The sequence below is a fragment of the Nothobranchius furzeri genome, chromosome 8 (assembly GCF_043380555.1).
Source record: "Nothobranchius furzeri strain GRZ-AD chromosome 8, NfurGRZ-RIMD1, whole genome shotgun sequence".
Lineage (NCBI taxonomy): Eukaryota > Metazoa > Chordata > Actinopteri > Cyprinodontiformes > Nothobranchiidae > Nothobranchius > Nothobranchius furzeri.
The window spans coordinates 39,979,381-40,003,371 of NC_091748.1; the positions used below are offsets into that span (position 1 = coordinate 39,979,381).

A 23,991-nucleotide genomic window follows, 5' to 3' on the forward strand; every position below is an offset into this window, starting at 1 on the left:
CCGTTGTAAACAGAGCAAGCATGGTAGAAAGAACGCACGCTAAAGCTTGGGTCCACTTCACTAAATGTGATGGGTAACTGGGTGATGAAACTAGCGACAGACAACGATCTAAGTGAGACATCCTCATCTTAATCTGCTCCAGTAGGTAAATAAAATGTTTAAGATAACGTTACCTTGATTTGTTAGCTTCCGTTTCGCTAATGGTGCGTTCGCTTTCTCCTCGGAACTCCGAATTTCTGACTAGAAGAACATGAACGCGCTCTAAAGTTTGGCTTTACTTTACTAAATGCGACGGGTGATTGGGTGAAGGTAAAACCAGTGACAACGATCTAAGTTTGAGGCATCATCGTTTTAATCTGCTCCAGCAGCTAAATAAACTGTTAAAGATAACGTTAGCTTGATATGTTAGCTTCCATTGCCACCGTTGTTATCAGCTAATGGTGCGTTCGCTTTCTCCTCGGAAATTCTAACTTCCCAGTAGGAAAAATCAAATGAAAAAGGACGGCAAAAGGAATGAAGATACACAGTAAATTTAGTTCACAGTAAAGATGTTTGCTTCAGTTTAATTATCAGCTTATAAAACTACAAGGACGATGTTAAAATACAAACTTGTATGTTATTTATTGTGATATTTACCAAATATGGTTATATATTGAGAAAAATATATATTTAATTATAAAAGAGAATTAAAATAATAAACACTCAAAAGTATCGAAAATTGGTACCGTTAAGTACCGGTATCGACTCGTAGGTACCGGGAATTAGTACCGGATCGATTCAAATGTCAAAGGTACCCATCCCTACCTAGAACTGAACCTTGTGGAACCCCGCATGTTAGAGAGGCAGTGTCTGAAGAGAAGGTTTCCGACTTCACTGTGAATGTTCTGTTTGTGAGATAGGAAGAGAGCCAGTCTAGAGCAGAACCTGAAATCCCAGCCAGGGCATTTAACCTGTTTAGTAGTACGTTGTGGTCTACAGTGTCAAAAGCTGCACTGAGGTCAAGCAGGACCATGACAGAACATTTCCCAGCATCAGCAGCCATCAGGAGGTCATTATGCACCCTTACTAGAGCAGTCTCGGTTGAGTGCTGCTTCAGAAAGCCAGATTGGAAGGGGTCAGAGATCTTTGACTTGGAAAACCAGGATCTGAGTTGGGTTTCCACAAGCTTCTCAAGTACTTTACTGAAAAAAGGTAGCTTAGAAATGGGCCTAAAGTTACTGGTGGAGCTGGCGTCAAGGTTGAGTTTCTTTAAGAGAGGAGTAACTACTGCATTTTTAAAGTAAGATGGAACACAGCCTTGGCTCAGTGAGCTGTTGATCATAGACTATGTTTACATGCAGCCAATATCCGGGTTATGATCAGGTTAAGGTCGGTATTCGGGTTTCTGAGTTGATCAGAATAACCCGTTTAGAAGCATAAATAGAAAGAGTTACCTCTAACTTGCATAACCCCATTTAAATGCGGACGTTGGGGTAGCGTCAGGACGTATGGACTACGTCCAGACGCAATATGCGTCATTTCCGGTTCTTCTTGTTCTGGTATCCGTGAAAACAACATGTTTCCCAGTTCGGAAGAGATAGTGACCGCATTTGTTTGCGCTTTAGTTTCCTCGTCACTCAAAGTGTGGTGCTGTGCCGCGACTCGCCATGTTGCTCCCAACTTGTTGTTTACTTCTGGTGTTCTGGCGCATACAAGACGTCTCGCTACTCAAAAGACCAAGATTCCTTGCGAACAGAGCATGCGCAGAACACACGCATTGATGGGCATATCCCGATATGCGTTTACACGACCAAACATTTGGGTTAGAGAAGGGTTACCCCAGGTGTAGTAACCAGGTTTTTAAAAACCCGGTTATGAGCATATCCGGGTTTTTGGCTGTGTTTACATGGCCGTGCGGAACCGGGTTATTGTGAATATTCGGGTTTTAAAAGGGTTAATGGCTGCATGTAAACGCACTCATAGTCAACAGAGATGGACTGATAGAGGCAAGGGACCCGACTAAGACAGAGAGAGGTAAGATGTCTGATGAGCATGATGAGAGCTTCATCTGACTGATTATTGAGGCTAAGTCATTTAGTGTAATTGGGGAGAAGGAGGTGAAAGACTCGGAGCACTGGGGGGCCTCCCCTCCTGAGGGTGGGGGGGTGGGGAGCTGGTGGAATGCTGGATCTCAGATTCAGCACTTTGTTGGCAAAAAAGTGGAGAAAGGTGTTACAGTCATCAGCTGAAGAAAGCTGAGCCTGCTGCGGAGGAGAACACACGATGCTGGAGATGGTATGAAACAAAACATTAGGATTATTCTTATTTTGACATATGAGGTTGCTGAAGAAAGAAGACCTGGAATTTTCTACACCTTTGTTGTATGACTCTAGAAGTTCTTTAAAATATTCGCGATGAACAACTACACCTGTCCTCTTCCACCGTTGTTCCGCTTTTCTACAGGAGCGTCTAAGTTCAAGAATCTGGTTGTTCACACCACTACCAACTGCCTATCGATGCCAATTTAATGTACGAGAGGGAACAAGGTGGCACTCCATTCTCATTCCACACGACCAACCTGTTTCCAACTTTCCTTGTGACTTGCAGAAATTTAGGTAGGCACTGACCGCACTGAAAGTAATGGCGTCGGAATATTCTGGCTGGGGGAGAAAATTTGCTGTTGTGCATGCGCGTGCGCAACAGCAAACTTTCCGTATTTCGCAAAACGGAGCGAATCCGTAGCAAATCCACGGTAAAGGGACCCCTAAATTTACGGATTTTTTTAACAGTGCAGCCAGGGAGAACTGGAGGCACTGGAACTGCGGCTGGTTTTGTAAGGGGCGACCTGATCCAGAATTTTGAGGCAGTGATCATTAAATGAGTTTGTAAGGAGCTCTACGTCATCAGAGGAAGGAGGTACAAAGTCAAAGAGGGAGGAGAAATTTAAAATGGTAGAACTGTTGATAATACGTCTTTGCTTAGCAGAGACTGGTAAAGGAGATTCAGAATTTAGGTTAATATGAAAAGAAACTGACTCATGGTCACTGAACACAACATCATGTATCTGCAGTTTATCAACAAGTAGTCCGTAGGAAAAGACCAGATCCAGGGTGTGGCCTGCTCACTGAGTGGGACCAGACACGTGTTGAGAGAAGTTAAAAGAGTTCATCATGTTTAGGAACTCCCTAGTGGAGCAGTTAGATAGATCCTCAGCGTGGATGTTGAAATCTCCAACAATGATTATCCTGTCTAGTTTAATAGTTGAAGATAGGAGATCCTGAAAGTCAGAAAGGAAGGATGAAGTAGATCCAGGTGGGCGATAGACCAGAATTCCATAAACTGGTTGAACTCGACCAATTTTAATCATGATCATCTCGAATGAGCTGTAGGAGTTTGAGGATATAATTTGGCACGAAAAGTGTTTCTTAAAGATAACAGCTGTTCCTCCACCGCGGCCTGTGGTCCGTGGAGCAGAGAAGAAAGAGCAGTCTTGGGGACAGAGCTCACGGAGATGAGTGACGTCATTTTCACGCTGCCACGACTCAGAAATCCACAAAAAGTTTTATTTTTCAGTGCAGAACAGATCGTTTAGTAAGTGAGACTTGTTAGCGATGGAGCGCGCGTTAATTAACGTCGTTTTCGCAGAGAAATCTGGCGATGTGTGTACCGCAGGCTCCATAATGGCGGTCGGCTGGCGGGCTAAGCTACGTAGCGACTCCAGGCTACACCCGCGGAGGTTTTTTACCTTTAGGTAGCGTCCTGCATCACGGGCACCATTGAGCAGCGAGATCAGCCCAACTCCGCTGAGTTTCTGTTGGATCCGCCACAACACAGCCACGGAGCAGCGATCGGGAAGAGCTTCACCTCTCGGGATCTTTCGGAGCTGAACGAAGAAGCCAGCTCTCTTCCCCCGTTTCCTCTTCCATGGTCTCCGGGGCAGGCCCACAGGTAACAAAGGGCCGACACCTGGGTTAACGCCAGGTTCCAGAGGCGGTGGGAAAGCGGGTCCGGTATCGGAGTTCTGGAGGTTGATCATCGCGGACCTGATCGACAATAGTAAGTCTCGACCATATGTTAGCAGGGAATCCGCACCAGATAGAGAAAAAACAATAAAAAACAACAACTAACCAAAACAGATCAGGAGCCTAGCAGACACACAGACACTCATGGGCGCCAATTAAGCTTCTGCTCTTCTGCTGAGGAAAAAGGAGGTGGATGAAAAGCCAGCAGCTCCACAGGGGAGCAACTATAAGACAACTCCATTACTTTAGGCACAAAAGCTGGATTGGGCCGCAGACACACTTTAGTGTAGCCAGGGGCCCACCGTAAACACGAGGGACTGACTGACCATGCCTGAATGTCACTCACTCTCTTTGCTGTAGTTAAAGCTAAGAGCAGCGCAGTTTTTAAAGAGAGAAATTTCAATCCAGCCCCATCTATAGGTTCAAAAGGATGATGACAGAGGGCCTCCAGAACTAGAGAGAAGTCACACAGTGGTACCAGTGGTCTAAAGACTGGTAGCTTACGGCGAGCACCCATCATGAAGCGACTCACTAATGGGTGTTGCCCCACCGGTTTGTCACCAAACCCCACATGGCATGCATAAATTGCAGCTAGATACACCTTAATAGTGGAGAAAGCTATAACTTTGTCCATCAGACTCTACAAAAAACAGAGTACATCCACCACCGAACACTGAAATGGGATGACACGTTTCTCTTCACACCACAACTCAAAAACCCTCCATTTACAGCTGTAAAGAGAGCGAGTTGAGGGGGCCCTAGCGTTTTGAATGGTGTCAATGACACTTGGGGGCAGGCCTGCCACGCTCAGGCTCCACCTCTCACGGGCCAGGCCCACAGAGACAAGCGATCTGGGTGAGGGTGATAAATCTCTCCCCTGGCTTGGGACAGGAGATTCCTGCGGACAGGCAGGGGCCAGGGTTCGTCCCAAAGCATCTGGATTATTTAAGCCACCCATGGCTTGGATGGCCACAACTGAGCCACCAAGATCAAAGACAGGCCCTGTTCCCTCACTCTTATTAGAATGGAGGAAATCAGACTGAGAGGAGTAAACGCGTACAGCAGCACTCTTGGCCACTGGTGAGCCAATGCGTCAACTCACAGAGGCGCGTCCGCGTCTGTCAGGGAGAAGAAGAGTGGGCAGTGGACGCTTTCCCACGAGGTGAAGAGATCTACGGTAACCTGACCGAATCTCAGCCATATTTGGTGCACCACCTTGGGGTGGAGTTTCCATTCTCTGTACAGAGGATTTCCTCTGGACAGAAGGTCTGCCCCTCTGTTCAAGCTGCCCGCCACATGTGTTGCGCGGACTGAGAGGAGTCTGGAGCTGCACCACACAATTATTTCCTTGGCCAGTGAGTGCAGCTGTAGGGTGCGTGTCCCGCCCTGACGGTTGATATAAGCTACCACTGTGGTGTTGTCTGTCTTCACTAAGACATGACGGTCCCTTAAGTAGGGCAGGAAGTGCTTTAAGGCCAGAAACACTGCTAGGAGTTCCAGCACATTTATGTGAACCTGTTTCAAACTGCGTGACCAAACGCTGTTCACTGCTCTCCCCATCAAGGTGGCCCCCCAACCTGTAAGAGACGCGTCCGTCGTCATGGTAACTCTGGACACCACCGCCCCCAGCGGAACCCCAGTTGTGAGAACTGTTCAGTCTCTCCAAGGCTGGAGAGCTGACATGCACGCCGGAGTTATCTTCACTCTGCGGTGGAGATGACGGTGGGAGCATAGTCTTAACAACCTCACCCACCACTGAACATCTCTCATCATAAGAAGCCCCAGTCGCACCACAGAAATCATTGACGCCATGAGGCCGAGAAGGCGCAGGCAAAGTCTGTACGACGCACGGTATCCTAACTGAAAACGTGCGACACACTGTGTGAAGGACGCAATCCTCTTCTGACAGCGAAACGCGATAAGAGAGAGAGTTTATCTTAAGACCCAGATATTCTGTGCATTGTCTGGGGAATAAACTGCTCTTTGTCCAGTTTATTTTCAATCCCAGGTCGGTCAGATGGCTCAACACCACCAGCGCGTCGCTGGCTGCTTGCTCCCGGGAGGGAGCGCAAATCAGATAATTGTCTATGTGAGAGAAAATTCTGATCTCGCGAGTCCTCAGTGAGGACAGCGCTGCCTCCACACACTTGGTGAAAACCCTCGATGGTAATGACAGCCCGAACGGGATGGTTTGAAACTCGTAGGCTGTGCCCCGATAGGCAAACCTGAGAAATTTCCTGTGTAGAGGATAAATAGAGATGTGAAAATAGGCATCCGCAAGGTCAATTGTGACAAACAAATCTCCTGGGCAGATGGAACGGCAGAGTGTTTTGTGAGTCAACATTCTGAAAGTGTACTTGCGTAAGTGTTTGTTTAACACATGCAGGTCGAGTATGGGACGGAGAGATTTCCCGTCCTTCTTTGGAACAAGGAAGTAGAGCGAATAAAAACCCTGGTGGGCCTCGTCGCTCGGCACCATCCTGATCGCTTTTTTTGTTCAACAGTGAAGCGATTTCGTTTTCCAGGATATGCGCCGAATCCTCTCTTGCCACTGACGTTATTATCCCATTGAAACAGGGAGGTTTTGAGGCAAACTGAAGCCTGTAACCCCAACAAACTGTCATCAGAACCCACGAGGGAACTGCGCATGCGCGCCACCTCTTGGCCCGCGCCGAAAGCAAGCCGCTGTTGGGTGACGTCATCTCCGTCACCTGAGCAGCCTTGACTCGACCTGTGGGAAGAGTGAGAGGGCCCTCTGCTGGGGAGCTGTCTGCCCTTGACTGAACGCCTGGCTGCAGAAAAGCCGTCTTTATTTTTAAATGACCCCCCTGAACATTTCTGCACACATCTGGGAACAAAGTGCTTGGTGACACTAACTGCATGCTCATGAAAAGTGTTTGGTGACACTGCGTTTTCTGCTCCACACACTCGCCACTCCTGCTGGACCGGGAACCACAGGAGTGTCTGAACCCTGAACACAGAGGTCTGTTTGTACCTCTGAAAACCTCCTCTTCTTCTGGAGAGGAGAAGCAAGAGCAGCTAGGATGACTTCTTCCTCTTGCCCTCGCTGGGGTGAGACGGGCGGTTCCTCGCGGCTGCTGCTGCGAAAGAGTGCTTCCCCCATGGGCGAGGGTTCTCCGCCTTGTTTGGCTGACCACCTGCCGATCGCTGTGGTCTAGCCCCACCCTGTTGACCCTTTGCCGCTGGGGCAGCTGCTGCAAACCCAGGCTTGGGTGCCTGAGGTGGCTGAGGGTTATGTTTACGAGGCAAGCAGAGATTGAGGGCCTCACCTTCCTGCGGGTGCTTGTCTCAGTCATCTTCTCCAGGGCGGGCCAAAGAGACCTTTGACAGGGTCATATGCTGCATCCATGACATCAGCTTTCTGGCTGTCACCTAGGCCTGACAAGTTTAGCCACAAGGCTCTCTCACCTGAAACAGCCAAACCCATCACACGCCCACAGCCCTGGACTGCTCCTCTAGTAGAGTGCAGGATGAGATCATTCACCACACAGATTTCATCCCATAAAGCCGGGTTAGGCGCCCAAGAGTCCAGCTGACGACCCATTTCCTCCAGGATTTCTCCTTGATAAGCTGACAAGAGAGTAACTGCATTGAGGGAACACACAGATTGGCCAGCATATGTGTGCATCCTCTGAAAAATGGATGCCGTGAGACGATCCGTTTTAGATGGGAGAGAGATGCTGGATGACGCTGACACGGATCTGCGGTTGGGGTGAAGGTGGTATGCCACTGAAGGCTCCACAGTTGGGGGTTCGGCCAGCCCCAATTCCCCCATCCCATGCACCTCCAGTTTGGAGTATCCCTTGGTGGGGAGTTTGCTTTTAAATGAGCTAGACCAGTAACACTTGGGTGGAGCGGAGGACAGTGGAAGCCTCATACAGGTCTCGTCCCACCCCTTCTGCCCCTTGGGCTGCCGGCCGCTGAATGTTGAGCTTTGCAGCTGCTCGCCTGCAAACCTCGTACATGTCGGTGTCCCCCTGTGATGCCACCCCAGTGCCGCTAGGTGGCCTAGAGTGTTGAGCCGGGAAGGTGGAATCCTCTTCCTCCTCGTCCATGTCCAAATAGAGGAGGTCATCACCCGCATCGAGCAGCCCACTGTCAACCAGTCCCTCGAACAGAAGTGGTAGCGGGGGCTCCTCCTCCATCATATCTGCCCAACTTGTGGAGGCTCGCGGCTGATGGTTGTCACCTGCATCACAGGTGTGGCCAAGCCGAGGCCTGGGTTCTGGCTGTTAGCCACTGCCACTCTAAGCCTCCTTTTTCTCTGGCATGGAGGAGCAGTGAGGGCATGTCTGCGGGTTAGCCAGCGATGCCTGGGCGTGAGCAGCACCCATGCACACTATGACAATAGGATGAGGGTCCCTGCCTGAAATAGAAGCCCCACATGATGCCGGGCACAGGCGGGATGCAGCCTCTTTAGCCTTTGGTTCCGACCCTTCCGTCTGGGTAGGGGTGGAAGCCATAGCTGAAAAACCGACTGGTCGTGACAGATTAGCCTGAAAAAGCGTTAGCAAGCTAGTTAGCAGGTGTAAGTCTGCAACTATAGCTATATTTTATATGTAGGACAACTCGTCGTGACACGTTAGCTGCAACAAAATAGCTCATTAGCGAGTAAATGCTAAATAAGAACAGGACAAGCTCGCAACAACGCGTTAGCTTGAGCCACACTCGCTAATACTACTCCGTCAATGACAACCGAGTAGCCGCGGGAGCAGTTCGCCGTGACGCGGTAATGGTTCCTAGCAAAGTGTGCCAAGTGATTTAGAAACACTTACTCAGCTCTAATCCAGACTGCATTGGGACTGCGTTCGGCGACGGATCCTGATGGTACGCCTGGGAACAGTTAAGCAGCTGACCAAAGACAGCCTGAAAATCGCTGAGGGAGCAAAGTGTAGTTTCTCACGGGAAGAAAGCGAGAAAGCGAGAATGAGTAGGAGGGGTTGGTTGGCCGTGTATATACTGGGTGGGCGGAGCCTGGGCACGGCGCTACCAGTCTGTCAGGGACAGACGTGATGTCAATGGAGCTTCCGTAGTTGGTCACGCCAGGGCGATTCCCATAGTGAAACACCGAACGAAGATAGAAAAAGAACCCCGAAATAACAAACAAGATTGAAAAAAATTATAAAGGATAAAAGGGATAATAAATTAAAAGAATTAAAAGATTAAAAAAATAACGAGTAAAAACAAGGTCATGACTAAAAATATTTAAAAAAAACATACTAAAAGGTAAGCACATGTCAACAGGGAAGACACCACAGACTAAAACGCTAACAGCCTGATCATTGATCAAAGTTAATGATAAAAATAGGCCTTCGGCACTGACTTGAACCGACACAGTGACGGGGCCTGTCGAACACTGAGGTGAAGAGCATTCTAAAGTTTGAGGGCAGCAAACACGTAGGCCCGCTCCCCACTGGATTTATATTTCATCTCTGGGTGCAAAAGAGCAGGTGATCTGCCGATCTTAGGCTTCTGGATGGTACATATGGCTTGAGCAGTTCTGACAGGGAAGCGGGAGCTGGACCATTTAGGGCATTGTAAACAATAGTTAAGACCTTAAACTGGATGCGGCATTCACAGTGGATGAATCAAAATATTGGTTTAAAAATGTAAAAGCTCAGACGGTATACAATTATGAATGTTAAAATCACAGCTGAGGTCATGTCTGGTGTTACCATAGTGCACTAAAAACATCTACAAGAAGAACTGGACGGAAGGGCCCCACTTGGGTCAGACTAGACATACGAGTGTGTAAAGGAGAGACTCCAGATAGAAATGTGTTTGGAAGATGGAAGGACCCCATAAGAACATGACTGGAAACATGACGGTGTGTGTGACATTACCTGGCCTTCCCCACCCAATAGGTTCACCTGACTACCATACAGCCACATGAGCATTGGTCCATTTTAGTAGTAGAACAACCCCACATACATGTCAGCACAGAAGAAGGTGTTTGAATGTACTCTTACCTGTGTGTAGGTCTCATCTGGGATTGGTCCATCATTAAGCATCTGAGGAACAGGGCTGGCCTCATTCTCTTCTGCTGCAGCAGGAGTCTGAAGGCCTTTCATCTGAAATATAGATAACAGACAAGACTCAGAACTATATGAAGAGACTTCCAAAGGCAAAAAAGATCATCTAAGTGTGAAACAGCAGCACAGAACGACAACTGAGAACATGGCGTGGCCTTCTGGACTACTGGTAATGAGCAGCTCTCATGACGATTCCAGGAGTTCACAGTGGTTGAATCAAAATATTGATTCAAAACATGTAAAAGCTCAGACGGTATACAATAATGAATGTTAAAATCACAGCTGAGGTCATGTCTGGTGTTACCATAGTGCACTAAAAACATCTACAAGAAGAACTGGACGGAAGGGCCCCACTTGGGTCAGACTAGAGACATACAAGTGTGTAAAGGAGAGACTCCAGATAGAAATGTGTTTGGAAGATGGAAGGACCCCATAAGAACATGACTGGAAACATGACGGTGTGTGTGACATTACCTGGCCTTCCCCACCCAATAGGTTCACCTGACTACCATACAGCCACATGAGCATTGGTCCATTTTAGTAGTAGAACAACACCACATACATGTCAGCACAGATGAAGGTGTTTGAATGTACTCTTACCTGTGTGTAGGTCTCATCTGGGATTGGTCCATCATTAAGCATCTGAGGAACAGGGCTGGCCTCATTCTCTTCTGCTGCAGCAGGAGTCTGAAGGCCTTTCATCTGAAATATAGATAACAGACAAAAGACTCAGAACTATATGAAGAGACTTCCAAAGGCAAAAAAGATCATCTAAGTGTGAAACAGCAGCACAGAACGACAACTGAGAACATGGCGTGGCCTTCTGGACTACTGGTAATGAGCAGCTCTCATGACGATTCCAGGAGTTCACAGTGGATGAATCAAAATATTGATTCAAAACATGTAAAAGCTCAGACGGTATACAATAATGAATGTTAAAATCACAGCTGAGGTCATGTCTGGTGTTACCATAGTGCACTAAAAACATCTACAAGAAGAACTGGACGGAAGGGCCCCACTTGGGTCAGACTAGACATACGAGTGTGTAAAGGAGAGACTCCAGATAGAAATGTGTTTGGAAGATGGAAGGACCCCATAAGAACATGACTGGAAACATGACGGTGTGTGTGGCATTACCTGGCCTTCCCCACCCAATAGGTTCTCTTTTGCTGCTGCAGGAGCCTTGTTTTTTCCCACCTGGATTGTAGATGAATAAAACATATCACAGATCAAAGATGAAATGCATTTCCATAGACAACCAAGAGTAATATTGGAAGCATGGTTAATATTGGAGAAATAGCAACCAACTCACCTTACTGCGCCAAGGCCATTTTGAATCACCATAGTTGTAATCAATTTCAGCTCCTATTTCTATTTTCTTCAGAGAAAAAAGGCACAAATGTGGTTTGTTGTCAACTATGATTTTTTTCATAACGCAATTAGGATTTTTGTGGTTGTCATTGACCAATCTTCCGAGAGAGCCATCTTCTTCAGATGCATCCAGGCTGAAAAGTATAAAAAAAATTGTAATAATTTTACATTTTTTAACAGTTTTATTGAAAGAATTGTTTTCAAAAGATTTTAATATTTGTGCTTTAATTAGTTTATCAAGTATTAAACCCTTGTTACAGGGATAACTCGGAATTTCTCTAATCAATAAAAATCATCAATTTTTCCATGTTTACCATAAGCAATGGTTCTGCCACTTAAAGCCAAAGAGAAATTTGCTTTCAGTCTCTTGAGTATCGTCTTGACTCGCATTCTTCCTTTGTGAGGAGTTTACCCCTGTACTCCAAGACGAAGTCCCCTGGTTCAATGGGGGGTGTGGCAAACACTCCTTTTCCTATAAAATATATAATAATTAAACATTTCATTCTGGAACTCAAAAGAGATACTACAGTATTTTAAAGTGAGGCTGAGGTTCTTGCGTCTAGTCGGTATATAACCTGCAGACAATGCTCAACATTCTCCTTGCAGGTAAACAGATTTTTGATCAGGCTTTCTGTGGCCAAAACATGTTTTTGATGCCAACCCATCCATATGAATGTATCACTGAGGTCCTGTCTATGCTCTGTTACTTTCCCTTAATCTGAGAGTGCTGTGTACCATTTGGTCCACGTAACACACCAGTGAAGTGTAACAACACAGATGCACCCTAACCCATGCAACTCAGACTTGACATAAACCGACAAACAGATGTAGAAGGATCCCAGACTGGAAAATTACAGTGGGGCCACAGCAAGGCATGGAACTATATATTACATAGCAATACAAAAAAGTATTCCTATTTGCAATATATGAGACAGAAAAGCAATATAACAAATGTATATACAACAAATAGATTATAATGTATGGTGCAAATGAGCTTTAAGTTGCAGTAAACTAAAAATGCATTTAAATCTATTTTCACAAGTGCAATGACATTATGATTTACAAGTTTGTAATAATTGAGATTTGACACCCAGAGATTGTGAGGAAAAAATGTATGCAGAGGAAGAAATAGAGAAGAAAGTGCTATTTCAAGGTTCCTGCATCTTTTAAAAAATCTAAATAAATGCTTTTTAAATACCTTAGGAGCTCAGTAAATGACACATAAGTCCTAACAGGCCAAGAGAAACAAGAAAAGAACTGAAATTCATTCATGTGAATGATGACATCTACTTTTAATGTTTAATAATGCAATCCCTACTAACTTCACCCTTTCCTTGTCATTTTTGGATCAGTACAGATGAAATTTGCCTTAAAGAGCAAACTGCAGCTTAGAGACAAACCAGAGGGAGAAATCATCAGCCAAAGCAGAGAGATTTATCTGTGGTGTCAGGAAGTTCTGTGGAGGAGCAGGTGTTTCTGTGAGGGAACGATGCTAGCTAGCTTGCTACAACTCGTGCGCTAACAAAATGTTACTGTCATGTAGAGGAGTGGTTCCCAAACTTATTTAGCCGCGCATCCCCTTCTATGTCCCGACCATGTTGACGCACCCCCCAGCCCCACATCAGGGCATGGCTATACATATATATATATATATATATACATATCAGACGTCAAGCTAAACCAGGGGTCGGCAACCTGTTCCCATCAAAGAGCCATTATTACCCGTTTCCCACAGTAAAGAAAACACTGCAGCAGCTGCGGCGTTGTGGGCGGGGCCTACCCTCAGACAGCAGAGCGCTGATCACAACAGGTGACAGCAGCCGGTACCGGTCGCTCGTGTACGTCAAAGTTATCTTTCATAAGAAGGTAATCAATAAAACGATTTATATGAAGTGGATCCAGAAGTTGTAGCCCGTCTCTGCCGACAATATTTAGATATTTTTCACCCTGTTGGTGGTTTTACTGAGCAGGTGCCACTTTTGTCATACGTTTCTTTTTAAAACATGTTTAGACTGTTCAGAATACAAATCCAGGCTCTGTCACGTTTGATTGTTGGAATTAAACTTTGCAGGTGGGGAAGGTCAGAAAAGGATCCGATCATTTTGTTTTTCCCTCATTTACAGTGACGGAGATAACGGCGCAGTGCGCCTGGCTCTGGTGTTAATCAAGTTAAATTTGTAACAATTTTCACAAGAAAACAGAACAGTTAAAGCAGGGCTTGTGTTGTGTTAACCGGATAGTTCCCGTATTTGACCGTTTATTTTTGATGGAGAAAGAATAGAAAGAATTACCCCGACGCAAGCAGACGAACTGACACTTTATTCTACGCAAATCGCAGATGTAGCTAAATCACTCAAGAAAAGATTTCCTTCTGAACATCTGAGCTGGACACCGCTCAGTCAGCGCATACATAAGGTGCACAGCGAGCTGAAAGTGTGGAGAGGGGCTTGGAGCACTTCGCAGAACCAGAGCGCATGCGGGAAGGTTCCTCCCACTGAAGCGAGTTTGCCAAAACCGGTCTCTAAGAGAGACTTGTCACTTAGAAAATGTTCCCTGATTATGAAACTTTGGCTGAATAGCGCTTGTTCCTGTCTCCAATGTGGCGACACATCCAGGAGCCGTCTGAAGAGAATCCCAGAATCTCACATCCTCTTCAGCTCAGACAGCGCCTATGATTATGCACAAGCGTGACCCGTCAACCCGGTCTCACAGTAAGACCGGGTTGGACCTGTTCAGGTTTACGCAGACAATCTACATTTAGAATTAGCTTACAGATGTAAAATTAATTCAGTAAAATATAAAGCATTTTATTTAAATATCCATTCATTATTTTACAAGCAAAGAGAGCCGCATGGAAGAGCCGCATGGAAGAGCCGCATGGAAGAGCCGCATGCGGCTCCAGAGCCGCGGATTGCCGACCCCTGAGCTAGGGCATGTGCGGAGGACACACACACACACACACACAAGCAAAATATACTTGTTTTCAATTACGTTCATTGGGCCCACTTACTTTTTCTTAGGCCCACCCACAAATGAGTTTCTGGCTACGCTAATGGTGACTTTTGACAGACTTCTCTGAGCTCCGCAGCCATTACACTTTTCACCTCGCGTACCCCCTAGCGGCACCACACTTTGGGAATCCCTGATGTAGACAATTAAAATATTATTGGTCAGTTAATATAATATTGATTCTTGACAATGAGCATTTGTCAGCTGTTTAATACTTGTTAATATCCATTCACGTAATGTAGCTTAGCGCTTTAGAGAGAGGGAGAGACGCATGTCATCTTATCCAGAGCACAACCCAGAAACCAGCTTCCCTGGCCCGCTAGCAACTTTTAAAAGCTTTGCATCCTCTTCTTGAGGTTAGGAGCACAAGTTCCTAGCCAGTTCCGACCCAGAAACCAGCATCCCCGCCTCACTAGGAATTTTTGAAAGCTCTATCCTCTTCTAGAGCTCCAATGCTGATCTGGGTAGGAGCCATCAAATATTTTTCAAAACTCCACCAAGTGGCTCTGGAGGATAGGAGGCATGTTGAACTCCCGTCACATCACTGGGATTGTAAAACTCTGGTCTGGTGTGGAGCAGAAATGACCGTGTTTTCAGCTGCACAAAATGCACCAGAAAAGGAAGAAGGTGCTGTTCATCTACAGACTACTGGAGTCTGTAGATCCTCCACACAATAGTTTACCATTTTTTTTCGAAAAATCAATGGTTCCACTTATATTACATTATCTATGTGAACTCTCCAAGATTATTTAGAGCTGAGAGGCGCAGAGCTCTGATCGTTGATGCGCTCCAGACAGATGCATCCTGAGCACAGCCACAGCAACATTCTCAAAGTGTCGCCATCTCAAAAACAAATTTAACACGTAATCGTTCATGTCGGCTCATATCCCTTCATGCTTTCTGTCTTTTATTTGTGCCTGATGCATTTTGCTGCTGTGGAGCAGAGCGCATCACCTGTTTCATTCTGCTGTGACTTCACCTCACTGATGCGGTCTGTGCGTAGCACACACTCCTCTATATTTGCGGTCGGTAGATCTTTTAGAACTGCAGTTCAAAGGTAACTCATACGGTGAATATATATGAAGCCAGATAGCAGTTTTTCTTTAGGATTGAGATGAGATGAAGGAAGATGATAAACAGACAGGACAGAAAAATAGTCAAATAAAAATAAGTTCCTTTTTGTACCTGCTGGTAGCAACAAACAGACACCATTTAAGGTAATCAGAAGTCAGCAACAGAAAATTAAATCATTCTTTCAATGTTTAGAGCAGCATGAACTCTGAGAGGCTGCAGGCGCATCAGTGAGTTTGCAGTAAAGATGCAAAAACTACCGTTGTTAAAAGAAATGTGTTTAACTTTGAAAATGTGGGCGCAATTTTAATTACTTGTCAACTTGTCAACTGATTTGCTTTTGAAAAACACAAGTTGTGTCAAGAAATTTTCGCAAATTACCTTTGTAACCGTCAATGTATCTCGACATAAACCCAACCTTGTCAGTACAGGACAGGATGTGTGTCTTTGCATCATCTATAGGCTTTTTCCTCCTCTTTCTTGTGGACATAATGGCTCTGTGAAAATAATCGTAATTAGTACTTAGTCAAGGCAAATCTCACAGAAAGGTTTTTGAAAAATAGCAAGAGAAAAATAAAATCTAGAACATTCATACAAACACACATACAGCAGCTGTGCATTGAGCTTTGCTATTGCATGATGCACATTGTTTAACATCAAACACAGGATAATGAAATATACAAATTCTGAAATGTGTACACTGAGAGCTGACCGAGCCTGTTGAAGCCAAGAAGTTAGTTTGTTATATAATAACCAAGCTGTGCTGCAAAGACACTCAGTCACTAATCTAAACTAGGGCTGTCAAACTTCTGGTACAACAACATCACTGACACATGCAGCATTTTCAACCTGGACCTTATTTTTTTAGCCTGGCCAGCCAGACTCACTCTGTTCAATTCTGCACAGAGCGAGTCTGGCTGGCCAGGCTATTTTTTTTAACAAATATTACGTTAATTTACTCACCCAGACAAGTGTGGACCTACTTGGCGTAGTTCAGGAGGAGTTTTAATCAGGTTGCTATCACCGTATACAGTATCCATATAATGGGAGCCTATCAGGGCAGGATATTATAAGATTATCTGCCCCAAAACTCCTTCATTTAACAATGTTTTGTTGAGAATAGTTAAAAAAAAATTCCTCTGTGAGTTCAGCACGTCTTGAAGGTGCTAACGTATTAGCTTCTGGAGTTTCTACAGGCTTTTAATGCAACCGATTCCAACTGAGATTTCAATAACGTTGCAGCCCTCCGCCATTACGGCTGTAGTCCGCGTAGGTTGCTGAAAGAGTCTGTAGAAGCTGAATTTAGTCCAATTGGTCATTCGATTATTGCAATTTGGAAATACGCAAACCCGAACTACACTGATGTCAACAGCAGCAAGTTCTGTCAAACCGACCGTTGCAGAGCACAGAGTTAAAGTGCTGGCCGGACTACAACCAAGATGGCGACTGGCCGTGACGCTGTTTTAATCGCACAATATTGTTGTATTTTTGCCTTGAAATCACCCCAAACCGAACAAATAAACACTTACGAGATTTTCTGAACTCCGATGGGAGTAGTGTTAACGTTTAATAAGAACACTTGGTTAAATGAAGGAGTTTGAGGGCAGATAATGCAGCAACAACTCCTGCAGTTTTGCTCCCATTGGCATTATATGGATATAAGCTAATGGCGACTCGATAAAAAAACTCCTTCTGAGCGGATCCAAGTAACTCCAAACTTGTCTGGGTGAGTAAACAACGAACTATTTATAATATTATGTTGCTAAAGTTAGCCACATGGCAGCCAGCTTAAATACATCCCAACAGAACGCCAAAATATAAACTCTTCTGAACCATGCCTAGCTTACCTGCTGCATGCAGAGGTCGGTAAATGTAAAAATATTCAAAATAATCCAATCACTCCGTCGTCTTTTTGTCTTCAATCCGTGTTGTTTTCTTCTTGCTGTGAACTTCCGGTAGTTTTCCTCAGTGCAGCAATGTCATTGGCCAAAGGTTTCAGACTCCCGCGGTGTGTATAAGATTTTGTGGGAAGTGTATATCCTGACTTCCGGTTACGGTCGGCTGCAGGATACACACCTTTACACACTTGCCCACTTTTTGCTACCTTAGGGGACAATTTTTTGACATGAAAAAAAAAGCAATGGTAGCATCAGGGGAGGCTGCTGAGCTCATTTTAATTGAAATCGGAGTGGGGTCCACCATTTTGGGCCCCACTTGGATTTTGGACCTCCTTAGGTGGGTGTGCTCCCACCCATGGGAACCCACACCGAGAGAAATGTTAGGACACACACACAGACACACACACAGACACACACAGACACACACACAGACACACACACACACACACACACACACACACACACACACACACACACACGTACACACACACACGCACACACAGACACACACAGACACACACAGACACACACACAGACACACACAGACACACACACAGACACACACACACACACACACACACACACACGTACACACACACACGCACACACAGACACACACAGACACACACACACACACACACACACACACACACACACACACACACACACGTACACACACACACACACACACACAGACACACACACACACACACACACACACACACACACACACACACAGACACACACACACACGTACACACACACACACACACACACACACACACACACACACACAGACACACACACAGACACACACACACACACACACACACGTACACAGACACACACACACACACACACGTACACACACACACACACGTACACACACACACACATACACACACACACACACGTACACACACACACACACACACACACACACACATACACAAACACACACACACACACACACACACACACACACACCAGCTCCAATCGCTCCAGCGCAAATATGGTGTGCTTATTTCTTCCTCTCACTGTCATTATATTTGTGTGTGTGTGTGTGTGTGTGTGTGTGTGTGTGTGTGTGTGTGTGTGTGTGTGAGTGCGTGCGTGTGTGAGTGAGGGACTTTTTTATTCACAATGCTCGGATCCATTCTCTTACTGTGTTTTAGGCCAAGTTAAAGCTAAAGCGGTACAACTGGGTCAGGAGAATGACTCGGCTGGTTACAAATTGTTTTCCCATTTAATTCTGGGAAATATTTCAAAAGACAAAATGTCTATTTTTGGTGGAATATCCCAAAAAGTTAAAAAGGTAAAACAAATTCAGAAACTCAACAAGCCCTTTGCAGTGTTTCTGTTGGTCCCAGCTGGTGGTCCTTCTGAATCCTCCTCCAGTTCCTTACAAAAATGGTTTGAGTCGCAGGTAGCAAGTCTTCCCATGCTGGAAAGAGAGCTGCCGGTGGTAGACCTGGTGCTTCACACTCGAGCATCAAAGGCCCTAAGATGCGTGTGTGTGTGTGTGATTCACACTCCTAATGCCCTGCTGGTCCAGCTACACTCATTCACACACTGGCATGTGATTTGTCTAACAGCCACACAGGCTGGATGGCTGCATACGTCTCCCTGCCTTTCAGTCCTCGGGGGGTTCTGCTGGTGTGTCTAACGTAGTGCTGAGCCCTGAAACAGCCATTCCAACCCATTATTGCCCTAATTGGACAAATTTAATTTCTTCCCTGCCAGTCCATAATCTCTGCAAGAATGTGGCTGATCTGAGAGGCCATCTTGGCCCCGCAGAGACCCAGAAGAGCCAGTCAGAAGGCTCAGACAGGAACTCTGAGCACAGAGAGCGTGCATGGTCCACCGCAAACACACAGTGATTAACCACCATTAACCAAAAACACGCCATCATCGACTGGCACCAACCAGGAACCAGAGGCAGCAGAACGGCCGGGTCCGTTGGGGAGTCACCACAATTAAACACTATTAACCAGTGAGTGCAGACACAACAGCACAGCGCAGTACAATTAGCTTGAATCACCACAATTATCTTTAATACCTCAGGGAAACGTAGGAGGGGCAGAGCATGCTTGTTCGTGGTCTGTTAACACAACAATCAAGTCAGATTTGTGGCAACTGTGACCTTTCCACCGGCGGCCCCTGGTGACTGACCTGAATGAGCAGAGCAGCGTGCTCTGGCGCCCCGTAACGAAGATCGTGCCCGTTGATAGCCAGCACTCGGTCACCAGTGCACAACTGTCCGTCACGTGCCGCCAGCCCTCCCTCTAGCAGATGAAAGATATAGACGCCATGTTCCTCTGCTCGCCGCACGAGCTTGATGCCCAGCTGTTCATCTGGAGTGTTTTTGTTCAGGACCACGTGCACACTGTCATCTCTGACGGGATGAGGCAGCCCCCCAGCAACATCGTGGCCATGCCCGTGAGGGTGGCCATGCGAGTGTGAGCGGTAGCGGTGTCTCTGCTCTCTGAGCACAGTCAGCCGCAGGAGTTGGCAGGGCTGCCTCAGGGTCGTAACAGCGTAGGAGTGAGGCACGTTGCTTATGTCAATGCCGTTCACCTGACAGCAAAACAACCAAACAACACATTGTTTTAAGGCAAAATAGCAACTTGGCTAGCCTTTTCCTGTCCTGGTGAAGTCTTTCTTTACCTTTAAAACCATGTCTCCTGGCAGCAAGCGGCCATCCCGGGCTATGACGCCCTCTCTGTAGATGTCCTGGATGAGGATGCGCACCAGTGGGGTCTCATTGCCGCCCACAATGCTGATGGCCAGTGGATCTGAGGGATCCTGCCGTGTGATTTTGATACTGGTAACTTCACCGTCGGGGATCAGGTGATGCAGCTGAGGGAGAGCCAGCACTGATGGAGAGGTTGAGAGAAGACCAACTTTAGTTCCATTGCTCAATGGTGAGAAAAACAACGCAACAGCCAAAGACAGCAGAAGACGACGTGGGAGAAAGTGAAAGCACCGTGGAAGGAAAGGCATCAAGGGTGAGTGAGTGGTAAAGTATGGTGGAGTTCAGCAGTGAAGCCAGCTGGCTCCACTCCCTCAGGCTGCTAAAACAAACACATCCAAACGGAGAGGCAGAACGATCTTGGCCGATTGTCCTGCGTGACGTTTCTATCAGAAGTCACGTACAGTACATCTGCAGCTAAAGCCCCAGTTCTCAGTTCCAGTGAGACACAGCTTGGGAGGAGATGTGTGAATAGTTTTAACAGGTTCAGTGGTTTCCAGTACAACTGACCAGCAGATTGGTTTCAACTTCAAAACTTAATGGACGGGATCAACATTAGGGATGCTGCCGTAGCTATGAAGTCATCAGCATATAAGCCCCAGCATTTCAGGGGAGAATGCACTTTTCTGCCCCCCCCCAGACTTGCCCAGTCACTAAAAGAGAAGATCTATCTCTCCTCCTTTTTTTGGTTATGAGAAGTGACCCTCCCCCCCAACCCCCTCCTCCCCTATGGAGCCCCCTGTCTCCAGCTTCACAGGCTCAGCTGCTCATTCCACTCAGCGATGCACTTTCACCATTCCAAAGTCAACAGTTTGACTTGATCACAGCAGATAGCCTGAAGGGTGGGGACACACTAACCTAGACTTGTTGCTCATAACTGCTGCTCGCCTCACATTGTGACGTTTGTAGTTTTCCACCATTTTCTTTTACACACAAGGACATTAAAACATTCTGATGACTATCATTGAATTCTGTATCCACCTCTTATTGTTTAATATGAATGACTGTTTCTCTCGCTCACTCTCTCCATCCATCCGTCTGCCACTCCAGTGGCACGCAATGAATATTTCATCTATTCTCTTGACCTGCTCACTGATGGCTTCTGAGAATCATCTGCTCCCCAGCTGTTTGTCATCCTGCATTCTTATGCAATAGCACGCTCCTTCTCCTCCCATCTCTCTGCAGCTCTAACTCAACATAATGTTCTGTTATGGCTGACTATATTAACTCCAGTATGCCATGAAAAGGTTTGCGAAGTGGACGTTACATCATGTGTTGTTTTCCTTTCTGCTGAGTGTCTCGCGGATCCACATGTCCCTGAAGAGATCCACATGTCCCTGAAGACTACGTAAATGCAAGTCTGAAGGTGAAAAGGTGAGGATGGAAAGATGCAGGATTACTGAGGATGGAGGTGGAGAGGGAGACGGCAGAAGAGTAGGTTAAAGTAAAGAACAGGAGATGCAGAAGAGAAGGGTGGATGTCATCAGCCTCATCTCCAGCGACCTTTGGTGTAACATCACTATGCACAGTGCCTCAGGCTGCATCTCCCTCCTCATCTGTCTGTGGTGATGCACCAGCAGACTTCTGCAATCTGGAAACTGAATTATTAAAGAAACACATGCTGCTGATCCACCATGGGCCCAAAACCTTCCTCACACAGCCAAGGGAACATTGAAAAGACAAACATCTGGAAACACACACGTCTTGCTCTCTCAGGAAGTCTCTCGGAGACAGGGAGTTGGATGTAAAAGCTTCGGTCCGTACCTTCTGGTGGCACACTGGAATTCCTGGCATTGTCCCTCTCTTCAGATGTTTCATTGCTGTCTGCAGTGCCACTCTTGGTTCTCCGGAGAACACTGAAGGCCCGGTTCAGCCTCCTGAAGGAGCGGCTCCTCACTGAAGAACGGTCAAAATTCCTGACTGCAAAACAAAGACAGAGAGGCTCTTTATAGCCTCCGTCACTCCCAACATGCCCGGACATGTCTGAGTCTGGTCCAGTCAGGCTCCAGCCTCCTCTGAAAAGACCTGTGTTTACACGCTGCAACAGAAACAGGCAGAAAGCTGAAATTCCTGTATGATGCTGTCAGAACAAGTGCCTAAACGTAATGCTAGTACGAGACAGGACTTTTTAAACGAAGCGTGTTTTTAGCCCCTTTTTCTAGTAAGATAAGATGCTGATTTATATCACATCAACTGTTTTATTTGGTCTCAGAACGATGAGCTAACAGCTTGCCCAAACCAGCCAAGACCGAAATGTTTCACAGCCTTCCCTAAACCGCTTCAGTTTTTAAAATTAAAATCAGATAGCCCTTTATTCAGTTTTAATAAGTAACCCTTTTCACCACTGTTGGGATAGCATTTCAGTTATTTCAGCAGTGTTAAAGGTCCTCTATCGTGCTAAATCCCCTTTTTGGAGCTTTTGATCATGTTATATTGTTTATGTGGTTGTGGGCTTCACATGTGCATTCTGCTCTCTGAGCTTCAGTTTCCTGTCAGCTCTGCTAATCTACAGCAAATGCCTGGATGGGGCCCGTTTAGCATCATCACTGCTCTGCTCTTCCTCCTGTTAAACCCAGATCCCTCCTTCCCTGGACTGTAAACGCTAACACCCAGTTTCTCCACGTAGCTAGCAGGATTGTTTTAACTCCACGTTTGTGAAGAAGGATTTCTTTCTTATATAGTCTGCACTAATAATAATAATAATAATTATAATAATAATAATGCCTAGAATCCCAAAATGGATTTTTGTCTGGAGGAGCTACATGATCCCTGTCCAGTCTTCTTGAAGAAGAGTTTAATGGGCATTAATGGTTGATTTTTATCTTCAAGAGCTCCCAAAACTAAGCTAGAATGTGACTGTGTTTGTACAGACTGCTCGTTACACTTCGCCTGCACCGAAATGGGTTTTCAGCCGGAGTACGGAAACTGGCGCCATTCCAATGCTAAAACCACCCGATGGATAGACAAGAGCCATGAGCACAACCAGGATGCTAGCTGCTAGATGAATGACTTTAACGTTTATTGAGTGAGCATCAAAGACAGACTGTGTGTGTGTGTGTGTGTGTGTGTGTGTGTGTGTGTGTTTCTACAGACGGAGAAATCTCTTTGGTTAGGGGGAACTTGGCAATCACAGTTTAGCGGCCAGGCAACCGGAACATGTTCTGTAGTTGACTCCTGTGTTGCTGAAGGGTGGGATTGAATCCAAGGATCTTATTTCCAGGTTTAAGGAATGGCTCACAAAAATAACTACATACATTTAAAAGGGACAATAATAGTAATTATTTACATTTTTACACAGAAACTCCTCAAAATGGCCATAATAATCTCTTTAAGTTTTGAATTAATTAGAAAAACTGCTAAGTCACTCTAGTGCTTCCACTGAAATACATAAGAATGTGGTTGTTGCCCTTTTAGACTGTCTCCTTATGTAGTTTTTGTTGGGTACGTTTTGATTTTACCTAAAATAGAACATCTTCTTGTGCGTGGAGCTTCTGCCTTCAGCTGGTCTCTATTGTATTAATAAACCCCGTCTGAGTGCTGTGTAGAGTTACATAGTTGTGCAACTACAGCAGTGATGCAACCCACCCTGGACTCCAAAGACCATGTCCAAAATGGACCTGGCCCATTGAGGCTCTTTCCTGGTACTTTGCTTTAAGACTACAAGTGGATGCAGTGGCAGGGTAGCTGCCATGGCCTGGCTGCTCCCAGCTCGGAAGCTCTGCAGCGCCACTCCCTCCCTCTGCGGGCCAGGGGAAAGTGAGGGTTCCTGACAGCCACATTATTCTTTAAAAAGCGCCTGCGGCTGCTGGAGCTGACAGCTTGTTCAGCAGTTGCAG

At 46.1% G+C, this 23,991-nt stretch overlaps 2 protein-coding genes across 3 annotated transcripts in view; both read right to left on the reverse strand.

Annotated features, from left to right (window-relative positions):
• LOC107395839 (uncharacterized) overlaps positions 1-18,010 on the reverse strand; it is a 30,443-nt gene extending 12,433 nt beyond the window's left edge. Inside the window, exons 1-7 of the mRNA XM_070554022.1 lie at positions 17,353-18,010; positions 15,887-16,002; positions 11,740-11,897; positions 11,367-11,559; positions 11,192-11,251; positions 10,655-10,756; positions 9,992-10,093 (exon numbers count right to left, since the gene is read on the reverse strand). Coding sequence (XP_070410123.1) covers positions 9,992-10,093; positions 10,655-10,756; positions 11,192-11,251; positions 11,367-11,559; positions 11,740-11,897; positions 15,887-15,961 — 690 coding nt within the window. The 5' untranslated portion in view covers positions 15,962-16,002; positions 17,353-18,010. The remainder of the gene's footprint in view (positions 1-9,991; positions 10,094-10,654; positions 10,757-11,191; positions 11,252-11,366; positions 11,560-11,739; positions 11,898-15,886; positions 16,003-17,352) is intronic.
• Positions 1-23,991, reverse strand: part of lnx1 (ligand of numb-protein X 1) — a 76,833-nt gene that overhangs the window by 19,361 nt on the left and 33,481 nt on the right. For both annotated transcript variants that reach the window (XM_015971684.3, XM_015971685.3), the window contains 3 exons: positions 21,920-22,075; positions 20,071-20,279; positions 19,576-19,980 (listed from right to left, as the gene is read on the reverse strand). In XM_015971684.3, the coding sequence (XP_015827170.3) occupies positions 19,576-19,980; positions 20,071-20,279; positions 21,920-22,075 (770 nt within the window). The remainder of the gene's footprint in view (positions 1-19,575; positions 19,981-20,070; positions 20,280-21,919; positions 22,076-23,991) is intronic.